Here is a 22,645-nt window from a genome sequence, read left to right on the forward strand (position 1 = left end):
CACAATAATTTAGAAAATTGCATAATTTTTGTCAACTCTATAAATCTATTGTCTAAATACAAAAATATTTATTGAATAGTAACCTGTTCACATCTGACATCTAAACCCAATACTGTTACCTGGGTCACCATTTGAACATTTCCCAGAAGGACTATATATCTGGAAGTTTGGATTACTACTGCTGATAGTGGATTCTCGTCTCCAGGTAAATATATTCAAGACTAATAGTTACTTTTTTTTCTGAAATATACTGATATTTTCCAGTGTTTAAATTTACTTAGATGAGTGCCTAATATTGCTGAGTGATGTATAGAGGGTGTGAAAGGCTGGTCAGTATATTTTCAGATGTTTATAGTATATTTACCAAACACAAAGACAAATCAGGCAAGACTTCTTCATCTAGTATTATTCACACTGTTATTGTACAGTAAAATAAGTCCTATGAAGACCCTCATGTAATGTTACTTGAGGAATGGAATGTGAAGCATGCACATTGATATTTAGTTATTGTTCAATAGCACATTCCCATGATTGCAATTACTACTTTAGATTTAGAAAATTGTTCAGAAGAGATCCTGCAAGCTCATGATGGTGAGGAGAAATGTTTATCCAGAAGATTATTACCACCATGCAAATTGCCATTCTGCAATATGCAGAGCTGCATCAATATAGCTATAGAGGAGTCTTTTGCATTAAGTTATTTGAATCTGCGTGCATCTCCCACTGTATTTAATACAGTAACATATGTGGGTTCATGGTTAGCTGAGAATGGTAACAAGCAGTAATATAATTGAGTTCAGATGAAATCTTAAATGCCAAGAGTGAAGCTCAATTACTTTATAATCATCTACTGAATTCTAAAACGTAATTACAGTTTTAAAGACAGCCCCTAGTGTGGGTTTTTTATAATGTATATTGTTTCCACTTTATATGCAGTCTTTATTCTGTCTTTCAGCCAACAGCAGCTGTCGGTGTGGGTGCTGAGGCTTTGATATTGTATGTCCTTCATGTGTGACAATGCTCATACAAGTGAATTAACGATAGTGGTATCATTACTTAAGTTTTACCATGCTATAAAAAGCAGTTTGTTATTGGAAGCTTTATGTCTGGTCTGTGAATATCGCTTAGCAGCTTCTTCAAAAGCTGCAAAGATGGTAGAATAGTTCTCAGTATTCATCAAAAGCCAACAAAGATTTGATGCTAAATGATGTGGTGAAAACAATTTAGAATTTAGATATTGATTAACTTTACCTCTTATGAGCAATGTAGTTTTTTTTTAGTGCTGTGCTTTAATTGTGATGATCAACCTTGTTTCACTGCATCTTAAACTCTACTTATTGGCAATTACTGCTGGGATAAACATTGTACACTCTCTTTCATTAGATTTAAACACTCTCAAATTTGTCCTTCGTCACTGCCAGGCTTAAATGCTACCTCTGCTTTCCAAAATTCTCTTAGCATTGTAGTATGGTGTATCATAAAGTTGAAATCGGAGGCTTAATTACATTAAGAGTAATAACACAGCCGAACCTATTGAATACACAGTGGATCACATCATTTTTATCCTGTATTAGCTGAGCTAAGCAACACAAACAGAATAATCAACATACTATTTGGCTGTCATCTGCAGTGTAGAGACTAGAGATCACAAGGAGTTTTCCCTTGCTACAGTGATAGCCTTTTTATTTTAGACTCCCATCTGGGAGACTATGAGCACATTATCATACTGAACGCAGGGTTTTGTGTAATCTGCTTAGTGGCGCTGCAGTCCAGATCCTTCATTGCATATTTTGCAATTTATAATTTAAATGAGAACGCTGTTCTGACAGGCTTTGAAATTTATTAAAACTCTTTTGTGCATATGCTTTTGTTCTTGACTAATAGGCTCAGCATATTTTGGATGCTCAAGTGAAATGATTAATTTTTATTCATGAGTTTTAAAGTCTAGGGATTAAATGTGGATTGATATTGCTGTTCCCGTTTATGAGTATGAGATGAGAGGTGTTTTTTGTTAAATAAGGAGGAAAGAAAACAGTAGCTTCCCTGTCATAACTGATCAGTAACAGGAATACAATTCTATTACATAATGTCTTGGATTGAGACATTTGGAGGCTTATTTATCCAATTTTGTAAGCTGTCATGCATAGCTTCTGTTTGTGCACTTTTTGGCTAAGCATGAAAGTATTAATGCCAGCGTTAAAAGTGAAGACTCAAAGCTGACAAATGGTAAATATAATCATTTAATGTTTGAAAAAAAACTTACTGTTAACAGAAAATAGTAAATCAACATAACCCAAACTGAAGTGAATCAATCAATCCACTGAAACATGCAAAAGTGTATTTTTGTGTTTGAATCTATAGATTTATGTGCATTACTAATATTAACATAGATGATATATATTTACTTTAAACTTTTTGGGAGAAGAAAGGCACTGTACTAAAAGTTGTAGATTTCTCTTCTGCTAGGTGTTTTCGGACTTCAGTGTCTCAATTGAAACTTACTTTTTAGGGAGCATACTGCAAGTAAAAGTACTACACCAATAGGTGATCTAGCATGACTTTTATCCTCCTGATCATGAGATAATGCTCGCAAAAGCAGAAGACCGAAAATGAGAGAAAAATAGTTAACCTTGTTGCTTGAAATTGGAAAAAAAATTCACTTCTCTGAGGAAAAATGCATTGACTTAATGGAGAGATCTAATTTCTATACTTTTTATGATGGAAGTTGTTGAATAATACAATCAAAATCTGAATCAAAACTGCAATGCAAAGAAACAATGAATTGTTTTAAAGAAAAATACTTTAATCTTATATTTATAATGAAAACATTCAAATATTTGATTTCAAATTTACATTTGATAAACATCTTATTTCATGGTGTAGTTAATGTTTGTCAAAGTTACTTAAAACATTCTCATTGAAGAAATGTATTACTTTTAGTGAATTCAGATTAGGAACTAATTTGTTCTTTAAAAACGTCTCTATTTTAAGTTAAATGTAAGAATCATTTTAACGAATATTTGCAATTTAGAAATGAAACACAGATGTTCTGCTAATTGGAGAGTTCATTGATTTCTCTGTAGTATTGTGAAAACTGTCATTTGTAATCCCCTGTAAGGTCAGTCCAGGTGTAAATTTCTAGCAAATCAGTACGCATTTAAATTGAAGTTGGAATTATATAGTGAAAAAATAAACGAGAACAATGCCCTGCTTTGCAAAAGAGCTGTCAGTCAAAGAGATATAACGGGTGATACATTAAAGCTTGAAATGATCAACTAATTTATGTGAATCCTGGTCGTTTCTAAGAGAAAAGAAAATGCTTTATTAGTACAGAGTAAAGCCTGGCCACACAAAACAAGGCAAGTGCATATGGATAGTTCCTTGATATTGTTCACTTGCCATGTAATCTTATTATGCAAAGTTCTAATCTTCACCTAGAATGAATGCCCTTGGGTCACAATATAGTCATATCAGGGTATTTTGGGTCATGCTTTGTGATCCTTGGCTTATTCTTTCCAGTAGAGCTGGGATTTGAGAGCATCCCCAGACACTCTCAAAAATCAGTAGCAGAATCAGCCAGAACCTGATGCAATGTTTGGAAGGCGAGACCAACATGAGGTCTCTGGTAGGATTAAAGTTGATTTGTAGCTGCAGGATTTTCTAACAGATGTATTATTGGACAGGGAATAGAGGCCACCGGCACAGTGAAATTGGATCACATTTGCCATTCTTACTGCATCCACTGGTTGCTAAAGCAGCAGCTGCATGTGGATTTTACTTCTTTCAGGTGAAGTGACTTGCAAGTCATTTTGAAGGAATGAGATGAAAGCAGCTTTGGTGACATTTCTGATGCCTGTAAGATTTAGTACAAATGTAATGCGATTATTGATAAACACCTTCAATGTTGGGAACCACCTGGCAATATCACTGCCAGGCCCTGGGAAATAATCTTTTCCCACCTCTTTACTCTCAGTTGGGAACTCAAAGTGATTTCTTCTATTTTGCACTCAATAACAAATGTAAACAGAGATGGTTTCAATAAATACTGAACTTTATTTATAACCGTAGGCATTAGTTTTGAAGCATTTTTATTTTTAATTACTAATGTGTTCTCAAATGGGTTTTCTTGAATTGTAAAGATAACTGTGAAGCAAATCATGAACAGTAGATGAAATATTTTTGTATATCATCTGTTTCTTTATTACAAGTATTTATTCTGTCAAATTTTTAATATTCATCATCAAACGTACAAATTTTGTAGGCAAATAGAAATTGCTTTGTGAATGATGTTACGACACAGGGTAAACCGACGGGTAACTTACACCACCAACACAGAAAAGATTTAGCCCATGCAGTAATCTATGCAAATTCAAGAGACCAAGAACAATTTAAAATAAAAATTAACAGCCTTATTTCTTAAAGTATAACAGCAAATAATTAACTAGCAACTATTTATAACTCCTTCCTCTAACCTATCTTTTACCTTCTCTTTCTTACAATGCTAGTCCGATAAACTTCCCCACCCCCCCAAAAAAAAATTCAAGTTTTCAAAACCAGCCAGATATTAAATTTTCTCTTCATATCTTCCTCGGTCTTCTTCTTCTTCTTAGGGATTTCTGTTTCACAGATTACTGATCGATAAAGGTACCTTTAAGAGAGCAATTTTTCGGGCAGTCTCCACATGTTGGTGGCATGGCAGTTCTCCTCCCAACTGTTCAATATTCCCTGGTCTTATACCCACAAAGCATCAGATTGTGTCATTGGTTTTTAAGATTGTCAATATACTAAATTCAAACTTGATTGGAATTTCTTTTTTTTGGGAAGGTATAATTTAAACTGATTGACCTAATTCGAATCTGTTTTTGTCTCCAGGCAACCAGCTACACTAACTGCTGGGCCATATGCTACATTGTATCTTTTTGAGAACATTTCATGCTATCAGATAGTTAAAGGCTAGCAGAACTTTCTTAAAGATACAGTACACTCACATCTTCATAACACTGAGAAGATATAACATAAGCACGAAAAATTGCCTGTCCTCTTCCGAAGTGCTATTGTTTATCAAGTTTTTAAATATAGATCTCTTTGAGTGAAACTTTGTTCTATTCATTAAAATTATCTACTGAACGTAACCTTCTTTTAAATTTGTATTGTGTTGCCACTGAATCAGTTTCTCTGTATTTCCATTAGCAATAAAAGCAAAAGCAGACTGCTCCCTCTCTCAAGCCACCTTTTCCATTTGTCAAAATCATTTCTTATTCTCTATCTTGGCTACAACGTTACATGCTGCCTCGATGTTTCTTCATTCCCTTATTATCCAAAAAATTCAGTTTACAATAGACCATTTGAAATGTTCAAAACCCTTTTGAGAGAAGTAATTTCTCCTAATCTCAGTCTTAAATAGCTAACCCTTTATTTTGAGACTGTGGATTATAGATTTCATATTGGGTTCTTGGTAGTTAATGTGTATTGCTTCCACTAATTCTCCTTTCTAGATCTTCTCTAAACAACATGTTCAGAAATGTTATTACAACTTCGAGAATAACTGGGGCTTGAACCCTGGCTCAAAGGTAAGGACACTACCTCTGGACCACAAGAAGTTTCAAAGTGGTCACAATAAGACTCAAACCTTTTGATAACATCATCATCCGTACAGAAGTTAGATGCCTTATTAATTAGGCTATATGGTCACCAAATATATATATTTTTAAAATCAGTCTGTTCAGACATGTTATGACACACATTTAGGGCAGGTGAGACTTGAACCTAGAACTCCTAACCCTGAAGTAGGTACAATACTGCGGTGCCATAAGAACCCCTGATCCTCCTTTCTATATAAAATCTAATGGTCTGTCTAATTATTGATGGTAGGGGATAGACCAAAAGTGAGTCTAAATTAAATGAGGCACTTGCCTTAGAGAAAAACAGGCAGAAAATTGCATGATAGTAATTCAAACTATTGACTAGTTTGAATAATTATCCAACACAATCAGGAGTCAATGATGACATTTCTCTTCCAATCTTTCAAGACTACCTGAATACCAAGCCAGGCGTATGTGACATAATCAGATTGAGTGGAGTTTAATATACCTTTCACATGAGCAAGTGACTGAAGTGTCAGTGGGGGAGCACTTTGGGACAAGCGATCATAGTTCTGTTAGCTTTCAAATAGTTCTGGAAAAGGACAGAACTGATCAAAAAGTTAAAATTCTAAATTGGAATAAGGCCGATTTTGATTATATTAGACAGGAACTTTCAAAAATTGACTGGGGGAAGCTATTCGCAGGTAAAGCAATGGTTGGGAAGTGGGAGGCCTTTAAGAATGAGATAACAAGAGTTCAAAGACATTATGAAGGGCAAGGCTGGTAGGTGTAGGGAATGCTGGATGACTAGAGAAATTGAGGCTCCAGTTAAGAAGAAGAAGGAGGCATATGTCAAGTATAGACAGCAGGGATTGAGTGATTAAGATGTCCCTGACTTCTTCATGTGCAGGAAGTGTGTCCACTCTTGTTAGACTGCATGATGGCTCTGAAGCCACAGATGGACTCACTTTGGAGCATCCGCGATGCTGAGGACGTCGTGGATACACATTTAGTGAATTGGTCACACTGCAGCTTAGGATTGCTGAGGGAGGAAGGGAATGATTGACCAAAAGACAGAGAAAGAGCAAGAAGGCAGTGCAGGTGTCCCCTGCGGTCATCTCCCTCCAAAACAGGTATACCGGTTTGAATACTGTTGGGGAAATGGCTCACCAGGGAAAGGCGGCAGTAGCCAGGTTCATGGCACCGTGGAAGGCTCTACTGTACAGAAAGGCGGGAAAAAGAGTAGAAGTGCTATAGCCATAGGGGATTTAATTGTAAAGGGAGTAGATAGGTGGTTTTGTGGTTGAAAATGAAATTCCCGAATGGTATATTGCCTCCCAGCTGCACTGGGATTTCTCAGATCATCTGCAGGATATTCTGAAGGGGGAGGGTGAACAGCAGTTGTCGTGGTGCATATGGCACCAATTATATAGGTAATAAATGGAATGAGGTCCTACAAGCAGAATTTAGGGAGTTAGGAGCCAAGTTAAAAAGTAGGATCTCAGAGATCGTAATCTCAGGTTTGCTACCAGTGCCACGTGCTCGTCAGAGTGGAAATGAAAGAATAGGCAGGATGAATGAGTGGCTTGAGAGATGGTGCAGGAGGGAGGGGTTCAGATTTTTGGGACATTGGGATTGGTTCTGAGGGAAGTGGGACTATTACAAATCAGATGGTCTACACCTGGGCAGGGCTGGGACCATGTCCTCGGGGATGCTTTTGCTAACACTGTTGGGGAGGGTTTAAACTAATGTGGCAGGGGGATGAGAACCAAATGAGGAGGTTAGTGGACAGTAAGGAGGTAGTAACTAAAGCCTGTAAGGAACTAGATAATGAAGTCAGTGTAACTAAGGGGAAGAGTAGGCAAGGAGTAGATGATGAACGCAAAGGGAAAGGTGGTCTGAGGTGCATTTGTTTTAATGCGAGAAGTACAGTAGGTAAGGCAGATGAATTTAGGGCTTGGAATTGGTACCTGGGACTTGGTTGAGGGAAGGGCAAGATTGGCAACTAAATATCGCAGGATGTAGATGCTTCAGGTGGGATAGAGAGGGAGGTGAATGGGGTAAAGGAATTGCATTACTCATCAGAGAAAATATTACAGCTTTGCTGAAGGAGGGCACTATGGAGGACTCGAGCAGTGAGGCAATATGGGCAGAGCTCAGAATTAGGAAGGGTGCGGTAACAATGTTGGAGCTATACTACAGGCCTCCCAACAGTGAGCGTGAAATAGGGGAACAAATAATCAGATTATGGAGAAATGTAGGTACAGCAGGGTAGTGGTGATGGGAGATTTTAATTTTCCCAACATTGACTGGGAATCACTTGGTGTTCGAGGTTTAGATGGAGCAGAATTTGTAAGGGGCACTCAGGAAGGTTTTCCAGAGCAGTATGTAAATTATGGGCGGCACGGTGGCACAGTGATTAGCACTGCTGCCTCACAGAGCCAGAGACCCAGGTTCAATTCCTGCCTCGGGCGACTGACTGCGTGGAGTTTGCACGTTCTCCCCGTGTCTGCGTGGGTTTCCTCCGGGTGCTCCGGTTTCCTCCCACCGTCACAAAGATGTGCAGGTCAGGTGAATTGGCCATGCTAAATTGTCCCTGGTGTTAGGTAGAGGGGTAAATGTAGGGGTATGGGTGGGTTGCGCTTCGGCAGGTCGGTGTGGACTTGTTGGGCCGAAGGGCCTGTTTCCACACTGTAAGTAATCTAATCTAATCTAATCTAATCTAAAAAAAATAGTGCAACTCAGGAAGGGGCCAAACTGGACCTAGTATCTGGCCAGGTGGTTGATGTTTCAGTGGGGGATTACTTTGGAAAAGTGATTACAGTTCTGTAAGTTTTAGAATACTCATGGACAAAGACGAGAGTGGTCCTAAAGGAAGGACTTCCTAATTGAGGGAAGTCCAACTATAGCAAAATTTGGCAAGAGGTGGAGAATGTGGTTTGGGAGTAGCTGTTAGAAATCCACATTTGATATGTGGGAGGTTTTAAAGAGAAGTTGATTAGAGTGTAGGACAGACATGTCCCTGTGAAAATGAGGGATAGAAATGGCAAGATTAGAGAACTATTGGTAACAGGTGAAATTGTGAGATTAGCTAAGAGGAAAAATGAAGCATACATAAGGTCTAGGCGACTGAAAACAGATGAAGCTTTGGAAGAATATTGGGAAAGTAAGAGCAAACTGAAACGAGGAATTAAGAGGGCTAAAAGGGGTCATGAAATATCTTTAGTAAACAGGGTTAAAGAAAATTCCAACGCCTTTTATTCGTATATAAGGAGCAAGAGGGTAACGAGAGAAAGGATTGGCCCACTCAAGGACAAAGATGGAAAGTGTGAAGTCAGAGAAAATGGGTGAGATTCTTAATGAGTACTTTGCTTCAGTACTCACCGAGGAGAGGGGCATGATGGATGTTGAGGTTAGGGACAGATGTTTGATTATTCTAGGTCATGTCGGCATAAGGAGGGAGGAAATGTTGGGTATTCTAAAAGGCATTAAGGTGGACAAGTCCCCAGGTTTGGATGGGATTTATCCCAGGTTACTTAGGGAAGCAAGAGAGGAAATAGCTGGGGCCTTAACAGATATCTTTGCAGCATCCTTGAATACAGGTGAGGTCCTGGAGGGCTGGCAAAACACCACCAGTGCTTCATCTGGAGGCTCACTGAAGTTGTTACCGAGTATGGTGACAAAACCTCTGAAACTGAACGTTCCAGCTCAGCGAGCAAACCTATATCCAGAACCTCAACCTGAGCTACAAATCTTCTCAAAACTCATTAACATCTATGGGCACAATACATTAAAACTGGCCCGAAAATGGAAAACCAATGCCATCCAACAGAGCACCACCCGCAAACAGCTGTACTTCCTGCACGAATGCCTAAGGAAACAGGTATTACTTAAATGTTTTAAGTACACACCTCCCTTTAACACCCCACTAGCCAAAAGAATAGCAGAATAAAACAGCCACAGAATGCGTAGAGAAGTGATTAATGATGCCCACAACATACTCTGTAAATATAACCGGGAAATTTTGCACTAAAAATCTTTACTCGCTAATGCAACAGACCATGAATAGACAGACACAGCACAACAAGCCATAGACATTAGACAGTGACAAACACAGAAAATGAAAAAAACTAGACATGCAGAAAAAAAACTAGACAAAGTTACACAAAATAACAACCTGACAACACAGAAGCATGGATAAAAATCTGATGTGACCGACCCTTAACAGGCACTGAAAAAGCCATCTTAGTAAGAGGAATAAATTACAACTTCCAGGATGCAGACAAGAAAGGTTTCTTCGCATTATAAACAACACTGAAAGACAACCAACTCACAGAAGAAACCCAGCAAACCATCAGACAGACAGTCACACCAACATTAAGCAGGAAAAAGGAAGGATGCGCACTCAATACACAAGAAAGAAAAGCATTAGAAAGACTAAAAAAAGGTAACATTGTTATCCTACCTGCAGACCAAGAATGCATGACTCATTTTAAATCAAAGAAACTACATTGAGAAAGTGAACGCACTACTTGCTGATACCACACTTACCAACAAGCGGCGATAGACTCGACCCCATAACTAGAGAACTGAATCTACTCAAAAAACTTCAGAAATCTGGAGAAATAAATAAGACCGACTTCCAAAAAATGAAACCAGATGGATCCAACACAACACACTTCTATGGATAATCCAAAATTCACAAACCAGGAGCCCTCCTCAGACCCATACCTGGTACACCAACTTATAGATTATCCAAGGAGCTACATCAAAGACTAAAACGCTCAGGAGAAGACTCAAGCCACTCCATCCCCTCCACCCAAGAATTCCTGAAGACCATCAAAGACACCAAGATAGAAGAGAATGAAATAATAGTCTCCTTTGACGTAACAGCCCTGTTCACATCCATCAACATCAACCTGGCCCAGGAAACACTGACTACACTATTAGAAGAACCATAGATACATACACCAAACACCACCAACCTCACCAGCAAGGACAATATAGTCAAGCTAGTGGATCTATGCCTGACCACCCACTTCACCTTCAACAACAAAACCTACAGACAAACTAATGGAACACCCATGGGATCTCCGATATCAGGGTTCTTAGCAGAGGCAGTAATGCAGAGACTCTAACAAACAGCTCTGCCAACCATCCAACCCAAACTTTGGGTCCGCTGCATAGATGACACCTTTGTCATCACCAAACAAAACATATTAGAGGAAACCTTCAAGCCCATCGATAAACCCTTACTGGCATAAAATTTACTAAAGAGGAGGAAAGCAACAACAAACTGCCATTCCTAGATATCACAGTAGCACGAACATCCAGTGGGGAACTTCAAACCAGAATCCACAGGGAAACAACACATACAGACCAAATATTGAACTGCAGAAGCTATCACCCCAACATCCACAAATAAAGCTATGTTAGAACATTATTTTAATGAGCCACCACACACTACAGCACAGTTGAACTATGAAGAGCAGAGGAAAATCACCCATACAGTTTATTCAAAAAGAACGGGTACCCAATGAAAACAGTCCTCAGATTTCTCAACAACAAACACAAACAAGCAGACAAAATACGTCTAGAAACCATGACCCACTCTGACTAGTAGCCTTGCATACGGATGAGGAAGGCACCACTTCGACTGGGACAACATATCCATCCCAGGACATGCCAAAAAGAGACATGCATGAGAATTCCTAGAAGCATGGCATTCCAACCAGAATTCTATGAACAAACACGTTGATTTTAATCCCATTTACCACCCCCAGAGAAAAAGAACCGGAAATGACATCACCATAGGAAATGACGTCACCACAGGAAACTACATCACCAACCCAAGGAAACCCAAACAAATAGAAAGTGGGCTACACCACCAGTGCTTCATCCAGGAGCTCAATGAAGATGTTATCTAGTATGGTGACGAAATGTCTAAAAATGAACCTTCCAGCTTAGCAAACAAATCTACATCCAGGATGAAGAACTGCTAATATTGTCCCCTTGTTTAAGAAGAGTAGCAGGGATAATCCAGGTAATTAGAGCTGGTGAGCCTGATGTCAGTGGTAGGGAGATGCTGGAGAAGATACTGAGGGATGGGATGTATTTACATTTGGAAGAAAATGGATTTATGAGTGATAGGCAGCATGGGTTTTGTGCAGCGAAGGTCGTATCTACCAACTTAATAGAATTCTTTGAGGAAGTGACAAAGATGATTGATGAGGGAAGGGCTGTAGGTGTCAGAAACATGGGCCTCAGTAAGACGTTTAATAAGGTTCCCCAATAGGCTGATGAAGAAACTGAAGTTGCCTGGGGTCCAGGGTATACTAGCTAGATGGATAGAGAACTGGCTAGGCAACAGGAGACAGAGAGTAGTTATGGAAGGGAGTTTGTCAAAATGAAGAACTGTGATCAGTGGTGTTCCACAGGGATCTGGGCTGGTACCACTGTTGTTTGTGATATACATAAATGATTTGGAGGAAGGTATAGGTCATCTAATTAACATGTTTGCAGATGATACTAAGATTGGTGGAGTACCAGATAGTGAAGGGGACTGTCAGAGGATGCAGCAGAATACAAATAGATTGGAGAGTTGGGCGGAGAAATGGCAGATGAAGTTCAATCTGGGTAAATGCGAGGTGATGCATTTTGGAAGATCCAATTCTAAAGCGAACTATATGGTAAATGAAAAAGCACTGGGGAAATTGATGTACAGAGAGATCTGGGTGTTCAGGTCCATTGTAACCGGAAGGTAATACAGGTCAATAGAGTGGTCAAGTAGGCATATGACATGCTTTCCTTCATAGGACGGGGTATTGAGTACAAGAGTTGGCAGGTCATGTTACAGTTATATAGGACTTTGGTTTGGCCACATTTAGGAACTACAGTTCTGGTTACCACATTGCCAGAAGGATGTGGGTGCAGAGGAGGTTCACCAGGATGTCACCTGGTATGGAGGGCGCTAGCTATGAAGAGAGGTTGGGTGGATTAGGAGGTTGAGGGTGGACCTCATTGAGGTCTACAAAATCATGAGGTAAAAACAGGGTGGAGAGCAAGAAGCGTTTTCCGAGAGGACCCAATTACTAGGGGTCACGAGTTCAAGGTGAGAGGGAAAAAGTTTAAGGGAAATATGCGCGGAAAGTTCTTTATACATAAGGTGTTGGGTGCCCGGAATGCATTGGCAGCGGAGGTGGAAGAGGCGGGGCAGGGAGCAGAGGGATACAGGATTCTTGAAAAATAGGCGACAGGTTTAGATAAGAGATCCGGATAGGCACAGGCTTGGAGGGCCAAAGGGCCTGTTCCTATGCTGTAATTTCCTTTATTCTTTTATTCTAATATAAGGGCAGTCATGTACATTCAAGGGGGAAATCGGGAGGGCAAAAAGGGGACATGAGATATCTTTAGTAAATAGGTTTAGGAGAATCCAAAGAGATTCTGTCCATTAACTAAGGGCAAAAGAGTACCCAGGGAGTGGATAGAGACCCTTAAAGATCAATATGGCTGTCTGTACGTGGAAGCACACGAGGTGGGTGAGATACTAAACAAACCTCTTGTGTCGTTATTTTCTGTGGAGAAGGACATGGAAGCTATGGAACTTAGGAAAAGAAGTAGTGATGTCTTGTTCAAAAGAGGAGGTCTGGGTGTCTTAATATGCACAAAGGTCAATAAATCCCTGGGACCTGATCAGGTGTATCCTAGAACTTTGTGTGAAGCTAGGGAAGAGATTGCTGTGCCCCTGGCTGAGATATTTGTATAATTGATAGCCATGGGTGAGGTGCTGGAAGACTGGAGATTGGTTAATGTGGTACCATTATATAAGAAAGGCTGTAAGGAAAAGCCAAGGAACTACAGACTGGTGAGCCTTATGTCAGTGGTGGATAAGTTATTGGCATGATTCTGAGGGACAGGATTTATACGTATTTGGAAAGGCAAGGACTGATTAGGGATAGTCAGCATGGTTTTGTGTGTGGGAAATCATGTCTCACTAACTTGATTAAGTTTTTTGAAGATGTGGCAATGAAGATTGATGAAGATAGAATGGTGGACGTTGTCTATATGGACTTCAGCAAAGTGTTCAACAAGGTTCTGCAAGGTAGACTGGTTAGAAAGGTTAGATCACATGGCACCGGGGGAGTTAGCCAATTGAACCCAAAATTGGCTTGAAGGCAGGAGATAGAGGGTAATAGGGGAAGATTGTTTTTCAGACTGGAGGCCTGTGACCAGTCGAGTGTCATAAGGATCAGTGTTGGGTCCACTGTTGCTTGTCATTTATAGAAATGTTTTAAGATGAGCATATCGGAGGTATGGTTATTGAGTTTGCAGATGATACCAAAACAGGTGGTGCAGTGGACAATGAAGCAGATTATCTCAGAGTACAATTGGACCTTGATCGGATGGGCCCATTGTGCTGAGGAGTGGTAGATGGAGTTTAATTTATATAAATGTGAAGTGTTGCATTTTGGTAAGACACACCTGGGCAGGACTTATAGTGGTAGGGCCCTGTATAATGTTGCCTAATAGAGAGATAGGGGTGCAGGTACGTAGTTCTATGAAAGTGGAGTTTTAAGTAGACAGTAATGAAGAAGGCATTTGGCATATATGCTTTCATTGGTCACAACATTGAGTGTAGGAGTTTGGAGGTCATGTTGTGGCTATATAAGGACATTGGTGAGGCCACTTTTGGAAAATTGCGTAAATTCTGGTTGTCCTGTAGAAGAATGTTGTTAAACTTGAGAAGGTGCAGAAAAATTTATAAGGATGTTGCTAGGAATGGAGGGTTTGCGTTATAGGGAGAGACTGAATAGGTTGGGGCAGTTTTTCCTGGAGTGCCGGAGGCTGACAGTTGACCTTATTGAGGTTTATAATATCATGAAGGGCATGGATATGTGACGAGCCAAGGTTGTTTTCCCAGGGTGGGGTAATCCAAAACTAAAGGACATAGGTTTAAGGTGACAGTGGAAGGATTTTAGAAGGACCTGAGCAATAACTTTTTCATGCAAGTTGTGGTGCATATATGGAATGAGCTGTCAGAGGAAGTGGTGGAGGTATGTACAATTACAACATTTAAAAGACCACTTTGGTGGTGGGGGGGGGGTGTAATCCAAGATAACAGCAACCTAAGAGGATCGCGTTGCAGAGCTTCACACTGCAGCACAACAGGACGAGCTTTTAATCTGCCCATCCTGGACCATTGCAATATCCTGGGGTTCTAGAAAGGTCGTGGAGTCCCAGGAAAATGTGAAAAGTTAACTTACCTGCTTTTCTTGCCATCCAGAGATGCTGAAGAATGCAGGAGGAGCGTTCGAGGCCGGGCCTGTGGTCCAGCCTGCAAGATCCTCGGACTCGATTACCTATCAGGCCCTGGTGAACGAGCTCGTGAAATCTCACGAGATTTTGGGGAAGCAGATGGAGGAGAAGCTGGCCCCGATCTCTATCATGCTGCAGGAGCATGAACAGCAGCTTGGAGACCTGGAAAAAAGGATGGATGAGGTTGAGTACAGATGAGGTGGAAGCTGATGCCAGTTCCTCCAAGGATAGGATCCAAGCCGTGGAGACGCAGGTCCATAGTTTGTGCGACCAAGTGGATAATCTTGAGAACAGGAGTGGAGTGGAGAAGGTCTTAACAGGCTTTCTAGAGTGTTGTGTCTTTCTGTAGTCAGCTGAGACTGCTTTAAACCAGGTAGCAGCCTCAGATCAGGCTGGAATAGTCTTGTGTTGTGGCCTCCACTGCTAGTCCTGGGGGAAGACAATGCCCTGCTTGTGCAACCTTCATTCATCAGGACCTCCGGTCCCTGCTTGTACAGCGAGGCACTGATTTCCCTCGGCATATTTTGTCAGATGCAAATGTCAGGAGCTGTGCAGGACAGTGCTTGCCTGAGTGCACAACAGGCTTTCAAAGATGGGGTGGACTCAAGGTATGCCAATGAATTCTGGAACATCAGCTAAGTGGCGATTTGTACTGGAAAAGGCAGAAGCTAAAATGGGGCTGGAATTGGACATGAGTAGTGCGATAGGACTGTGGAAGGTAATTGGTCCAATTTGTTTGGTAAGATATGAGACAAAATCCTCAGTTTTGTGATGGAAAACCCTTGCAAAAGCTTAGTACAACTCAGACTTCACTAAAATAAAAGACTCTGCAGAAATATTAGCATCTACATCCAGGGCATGAACGCAAACTTAATAACACTACACTCAGATTAAAAAAACGTGCATGGCTGTTGTCTTTGTTTATGAATATTTTATCGGTTACTGTTTGGAAGAGACAAACTAATAGGTCAGTCTGACCACAAGCCACTTCAAAGTATTTTCTTCAAATTGCAGGTCCAAAGCACCTGCATAGAATGTTGCTCAGTTTAGAAAGATACTTTCTAAATGTGCCATGCAAGCAAAAGACCCAGATGTGTATTGCTGACATGCCGTTGAGAACTGCAATCCTTCTAAAGGAAGAAGACGATAACAGAATGTGAAATCTTCTGGATTGGAAGTGAAACAGCAACTTTATATTCTGTAGAAATCGTCTACCCAGCCAAGACTTTGAATCTGATAGCCAAAGATCTTGCTCACATCAAGGAAATTAACCAACAAGATGAATCTCTCCAAGTGCTGCAAAATATAGTCATGGAAGGATAGCCAGAAATCATCTCTGTGTTCACCAAAACTTAGTGATAAATGGACAGGCCAAGTTGGCATTTTGAACAAAGGAAGTAGAGTAATCAACCCTAAAGGGTTGAGAGAAGGGATGCTAAGGCACATGCATGCAAGCAACTAAAGAACTGAGTTGTGTCTGAGAAGGCAAGGTTAAATCAGAGTAAAGAGATTAAGAACCATATCTGCCAGTGTAGTGGGCATAAAGAGTACCAAGCTCAGTGCTAGACAGCTTCAAGTTATACATGATATGCTAGAAAGACTATGGATGACGCTGGAAATATATGTCTTCACTCTGGAACAAACTGATTTCTTATTCACTTGTGGAACATGTGTATTGCTGGTTGAGCTGGAATCTGCATGGCCTTGAGAAGGTAGTGGTGAGCTGCTCTTTGAACTTCTGCAGTCCATGTGCTGTAGGTAGACCCACAGTGCCATTAGGAAAAGAATTCCAGGATGTTTACCCAGTGACACAGAAAGAAGAGTGATATATTCCAAGTCAGACTGGTGAGTAACCTAAAAGCTTGCACTTGGTGGTGTTCCCATGTATCAACTGCCCTTGTCTTTCTAGATGGAAGTGGTCATGGGTTTGGAAAGTGCTGTCCTAACAATCTTTAGTGAATATCCACAGTGCATTTTGTAGATAGTACAAACTGCTGCTACCAAGTTTGGTGGTGGAGGGAGTGAATGGCACTGCATCCACAAATAATCAAGTAGGTACTTTGCCCTGGATAGTGTTGAGTTTCTTGAGTGTTGGTGGAATTGCACTCATCCAGTGAAGTGGGGAGTATTCCATCACACTCCAGACTTGTGGCTTATAGCTGGTGGACAGGCTTTTCGGAGTCTTTCAGCATAAGCTGTGAGATCAGTGGACTTCAACAGCTACCAGTGAGATTGTAGAATGCTTAAAAACTCACTTCAGTCATTCCAGTACACTTCATTATGGCATTCCCAACATTGTGATGAGCGACAATGGTCCTTAGTTTGTAAATGAAGAACTCAACCACTCCATAAAGATCTTGCCCCAGTCAAATGGAACTAACACTCAGAGTAAGGTGGCAGTGAAACATGCCAAATGGGTCATAAAGAAATCTTGAAACTTTATTGCTGGAACAGCACAGCAGGTCAGGCAGCATCCAGGGAACAGGAGATTCGACGTTTCGGGCACAGGCCCTTCTTCAGGAATGAGCAGAGAGTGTTCAGCAGGAGAAGATAAAAGGTAGGGAGGAGGGACTTGGAGGAGGGGAGTTGGAAATGTGATAGGTGGAAAGAGGTCAAGGTGAGGGTGATAGGTCGGAGTAGGGTGGAGGCGGAGAGGTCAAGAAGAAGACTGCAGGTCAGGAAGGCGGTGCCGGGCTGGAAGGATCCGGCTGAGACAAGGTGGGGGGAGGGGGGATGAAGAAACTGGTGAAGTCCAAGTTCATCCCCTGCGGTTGGAGGGTTCCCAGTCGGAAGATAAGACGCTCCTCCTCCGACCGTCGGGTTGTTGTGGTTTGGCGGTGGATGAGTCCAATGACCTGCATATCCTCGGTGGAGTGGGAGGGGGAGTTGAAATGCTGTGCCACAGGTTGGTTGGGTTGGTTCGTCCGGGTGGCCCAGAGGTGCTCCCTGAATCGCTCCGCAAGTAGGCGGCCTGTCTCCCCAATATAGAGGAGGCCACACCGGCTGCAGCGGATGCAGTAGATGATGTGGGTGGAGGTGCAGGTGAATCTGTGGCGGATATGGAAGTTTCCCTTGGGGCCTTGGAGAGAAGTGAGGGGGGAGGTGTGGGCGCAAGTGTTGCACCTCCTGCGGTTGCAAGGGAAGGTGCCGGGAGTGGTGGTTGGGTCGGTGGGGGGTGTGGATCTGACAAGGGAGTCGCGGAGGGAGTGGTCTCTACGGAAAGCTGATAGGGGAGGGGAGGGAAATATATCCTTGGTGCTGGGGTCTGTTTGGAGGTGGCGGAAGTGACGGCGGATGATGCGCTGTACATGGAGATTGGTGGGGTGGTAGGTGAGGACCAGTGGGGTTCTGTCCTGGTGGCGGTTGGAGGGGCGGGGCTCAAGGGCGGAGGAGCGGGAAGTGGAGGAGATGCGGTGGAGGGCACCGTCGACCACGTCGGGGGGGAAATTGCGGTCCTTGAAGAAGGAGGCCATCTGTGTTGTACGTATTTTGAACTGGTCCTCCTGGGAGCAGATGCGGCGGAGACGAAGGAATTGGGAGAATGGGATGGCGTTTTTACAGGGGGCAGGATGGGAGGAGGTGTAGTCCAGGTAGCTGTGGGAGTCGGTAGGTTTGTAGTAGATGTCCGTGTTGAAAGCTAATTTTCATTTTGCCAAAGTTGCCACATCATTGCCAGAGTTCAGCACTGGAGTGTCAGTCAGGATACAGATTTTCAAAAAGCAGTCAACAAGAGTCAGCTCAAATGTGGTAGGAGAAAGTGAGGACTGCAGATGCTAGAGATCAGAGCTGAAAATGTGTTGCTGGAAAAGTGCAGCAGGTCAGGTAGCATCCAAGGAGCAGGACAATCGACGTTTCGGGCATGAGCCCTTCTTCAGGAATGAAGAAGGTGTGCCAAGCAGGCTAAGATAAAAGGTAGGGAGGAGGGACTTGGGGGAGGGGCGTTGGAAATGCGATGGGTGGAAGGAGGCAAAGGTGAGGGTGATAGGCCGGAGTTGGGGGTTGGGGCGGAGAGACCATAGCAACACGACGGCTGGAGGAAGAACGCCTCCTCTTCCGCCTCGGAACCCTCCAACCACAAGGGATGAACTCAGATTTCTCCAGTTTCCTCATTTCCCCTCCTGAAGAAGGGCATGTGCCCGAAACGTCGAATCTTCTGTTCCCTAGATGCTGCCTGACCTGCTGTGCTGTTCCAGCAATAAAGTTTCAACTCATTTCCCCTCCCCCCACCTTGTCTCAGTCCCAACCCTCGAACTTAGCACCACCTTCCTAACCTGCAATCTTCTTCCTGACCTCTCTGCGCCCACCCCCACTCTGGCCTATCACCCTCACCTTTGCCTCCTTCCACCTATCGCATTTCCAACGCCCCTCCTCCAAGTCCCTCCTCCCTACCTTTTTATCTTAGCCTGCTTGGCACACCTTCCTCATTCCTGAAGAAGGGCTCATGGCCGAAATGTCGATTCTCCTGCTCCATGGATGCTGCCTGATCTGCTGCACTTTTCCAGCAACACATTTTCAGCTCAGCTCAAAAGTGAACTTCGGACCTGTATAGGAATTGTTGTCACTGTGGAAATGAGTGACAAGATATATCTTCATAACCATGTATGCATAACTGGAGAAGCTGTTCCTTCATTGCAGGCAGCCAATCAGGAAGATGTAGAGTCACAGATCAGAGATCAACCATCAGAGTCAGAAGTCCACAGCTCTCCAACAGCAAAAGAGGAGCAACAGATACATAATGACACAAGTGACATTGGAATGATACTCCACAGAAAAGAGTTAGTATCTGGATGAATAGGCAAGAGCTTGGGTAATTCACAATGTTAATAATGTACATAAATTTCATTTTTTGCTTTTTACGTGCAATGTAGGATGCATGGATGGAAGTCCTATTCTGTTTCTTGGCTTACCAGAATCATGTGAGTTCTGCAAGTGAAGCATTGTAGTGAAGCAACCATCTTCCAAGCAATTCTAGAAATTCTCTCTGCTCTCCCCAAATTAATGCACTAGGACTGAACTTTCTGCAGCAACAATCGTCATCTTTGTTATCTCTTTTTGTAATCCCCATAGCGTATACAGCTGAACTCTGTTGCTATCCACACTCCCGAAGCTGCTGGCAGCTCCTCAGGGCAGGACTTCAGTTGAGGGGCAGAAGTCCCACTTTCAACTTTGGTGTGTTAAGGTTGCAGTTTGGACTTCTTCTGGGTGTGCTGGCTTTTGCCGATTTCCCTTTTGGAGGATAGAACAGTCCTCTTTGGTAAGCGAGCAAGTTTTTAAATGTCATTTTAGTTAACTGGTTTCCAACATACTAATGTCTCAGATTAATGGACTCAGTGGCTGTCCAGTCAAAATCTAAATTTAATCTAGATCAGAATCTAATGCTGTTGAGCAACATTGGTGATGTGACTAGAATATATTTACCACAGCTTGTACCTGCTGCAGAAATTGTTCCATGGTATAGTAGCATACAAATGTTTGAAGCATTCCAGGAAAGTCATCATAATATAAATTGGTTAAATAAAGAATTGTGCTATATGGATTAAATTCCCTGCTAACATAATAGATGACTTTTGGAGGAATATGTTAAGCATTCACATGCTTCAAATTTTGCCTTTGCAAATATAGGACCACAGTTTTTGCAAGTCAGACTACTGCAACTTTCCATATTTCTACTAAACATAGTAATTTATCTTTTCTATCTCAGTTTATGCCCTATAGTCATTAACATTTACTCGGCCATATTGCCTTCATTTTATTTAAGATTCTCTTACAGTAGACAATCATTTCAGTAATATTGGTGACGATCATAGAGTGCCTACAGTGTGGAAACAGGCCATTCAGCCCAACAAAACCACACCGACCCTCTGAAGAGTATCCCACCCAGACCCATTCCCCGATTAATGCAGCTAACCTACACATCCCTGAACACTGTGGAAAATTTAGCATGGCCAATTAATCTAACCTACTCATCTTTGGACTGTTGGAGGAAACCGAAGCACCCAGAGGAAACCGATGCAGACGCTGATAGAATGTGCAAACTCCACACACAGAGTCGCCCGAGGCTGGAATTGAACCCAGGTCCCTGGCGCTGAGGCAGCAGTGATAGCCAGTGAGCCACCGTGTCAAAAATAAACTAATATCTGATTTTTGTACAGCATGTTTACTGTGATTTGACTTTACTGTATTCTTTCTTTCAGGATTCTGGCTTTCATTTCTGGAGAAGATCTAACATGTTAAGAAGATTGTTTGGCAAGGTGCTGGGATTCACAGGCTTTACCATTCAGTATGGCTGTATTGCCCACTGTACCTTTGAATACCTAGGAGAAATTGTCATGGTATGTCTTTATGGCTTTCTTTGTGACAAAGTATTGTATTTTGCAATTTATTGTTTTTTCTGAAAATCAGTGAAACTTTGTGGCAAAGCTGCAGGGACTAGAGAGTTGTTTTTAGTGAGTTAATTCTCCTGAGTTCACACACTGATAATCACTATAGCTGGAACAGAAGAATAAAAAGAATTGTAGATAATCTAGTAATATAATCAGTTACTTTGGTATTATTAGCTCTCTGTAACACTTTACCTAGAACCTGACCACCATTTTACCTGTTATAAATACCTGTTGAATATGTAGGAAAAAAATAGAAAGCATTAGTTAGATGTGCTGATGTGGAATATGGAAACATTGCTTCAATTGTAGTGCTTGCCGGTATTACCTAAAGATTAGTTATTATTAGCATCAGGAAATAAAGCTTATCTCTGCTTTAAAAGTCTGGACCATATTTTCTTCCATTTCTGTGGACCTGTAATAAATTAATGACCAGAGTGGATATCATTTCTGTTATGTTGTGGTCGGTATGTTAACATGTCTAGGAGAGACATGCTCACGATATTATAAACTGATCATAACATGTGTTCTGAGGGTATAAAGATCTCATACTCCATCTTACCTTGGAGTACTTGAAGCATGACACTCTTGCAAGCATGTTCCTCTGCTGTAAACCTATAGCCTGATATTAGTCCAGACACCTATGTGCCTGAGGAATGTACTGCTTAAATGTAATAATTAGCTGTAATAAGTATCTGATGGATGAGAGAAACATAAGGATTGCTGTATCAGGTCAAAGGCATGTTGGATGTAAACTCACACCATGGAGCAGTGGTGACTGTCTCTAAAAGATTCCAGTATTTTAGAGACAGGTATGTGGAAAACTAATTGAAGACCAACCAGATAACAGTTTTAGAGAGTAGGAGATTTGGAGGCGGATAGTTCCTTACCTTTAGGTAGCATGGGTTTCTGTGAGTGCAGTCAGCTGGACAGATCATTAGGTAGGACATTAATCACCAGGAAAATAATGTTAATTTGTTCAACTTCAGGACTAACAGACTCAGACTCGGGTCATACAGAAAGCAACAGATAGCTGGGTTCCCCACCATTGGGGATGGGGTAATTGAGGACCCACCTCCTCCAATGAGTTGTTTCATTGTCTACCACCATTTGTAACTGGATTTTAGAGCTTAGATTGGATTTGTTAGTTGTGGAATTGCTTGGCCTTGCCTATCACTGTTCTGTCTGTAGTTCTGTTTTGTAGCTTCAACCGTTTGACAACTCATTTTCAGGAATGCCTGGTGATGTCATTGGGTCCTGAGTCAAAGCTTTGGACTCCAGGGCAATTCCCTCCTGACTCTATGCAACCATGCTGCCACCTCTGCTGTGTATGTCCTGCCGGTGGGACAGAACATAGCAAGGATGGTA

General features: G+C 41.8%; 1 protein-coding gene and 1 pseudogene across 9 annotated transcripts in view; both read left to right on the top strand.

The window, feature by feature from the left end:
- Window positions 1-16,220, top strand: part of LOC148146867 (uncharacterized) — a 49,265-nt pseudogene extending 33,045 nt beyond the window's left edge.
- immp1l (inner mitochondrial membrane peptidase subunit 1) overlaps window positions 1-22,645 on the top strand; it is a 161,193-nt gene that overhangs the window by 61,743 nt on the left and 76,805 nt on the right. For 2 of the 9 annotated variants that reach the window (XM_043705548.2, XM_087996362.1), the window contains 3 exons: window positions 19,533-19,704; window positions 19,965-20,151; window positions 21,092-21,229. In XM_043705548.2, the coding sequence (XP_043561483.2) occupies window positions 21,125-21,229 (105 nt within the window). In that variant the 5' untranslated portion in view covers window positions 19,533-19,704; window positions 19,965-20,151; window positions 21,092-21,124. Of the gene's footprint in view, window positions 1-79; window positions 206-19,532; window positions 19,705-19,765; window positions 19,814-19,964; window positions 20,152-20,610; window positions 21,004-21,091; window positions 21,230-22,645 lie in introns of those variants that run through there. The other 7 variants (XM_087996363.1, XM_043705552.2, XM_043705550.2 and 4 more) reach the window with 7 other exon arrangements.

The sequence above is a fragment of the Chiloscyllium plagiosum genome, unplaced genomic scaffold (assembly GCF_037043375.1).
Source record: "Chiloscyllium plagiosum isolate Xiang-an unplaced genomic scaffold, Cpla_swu_hap1 HiC_scaffold_18, whole genome shotgun sequence".
Classification (NCBI taxonomy): domain Eukaryota; kingdom Metazoa; phylum Chordata; class Chondrichthyes; order Orectolobiformes; family Hemiscylliidae; genus Chiloscyllium; species Chiloscyllium plagiosum.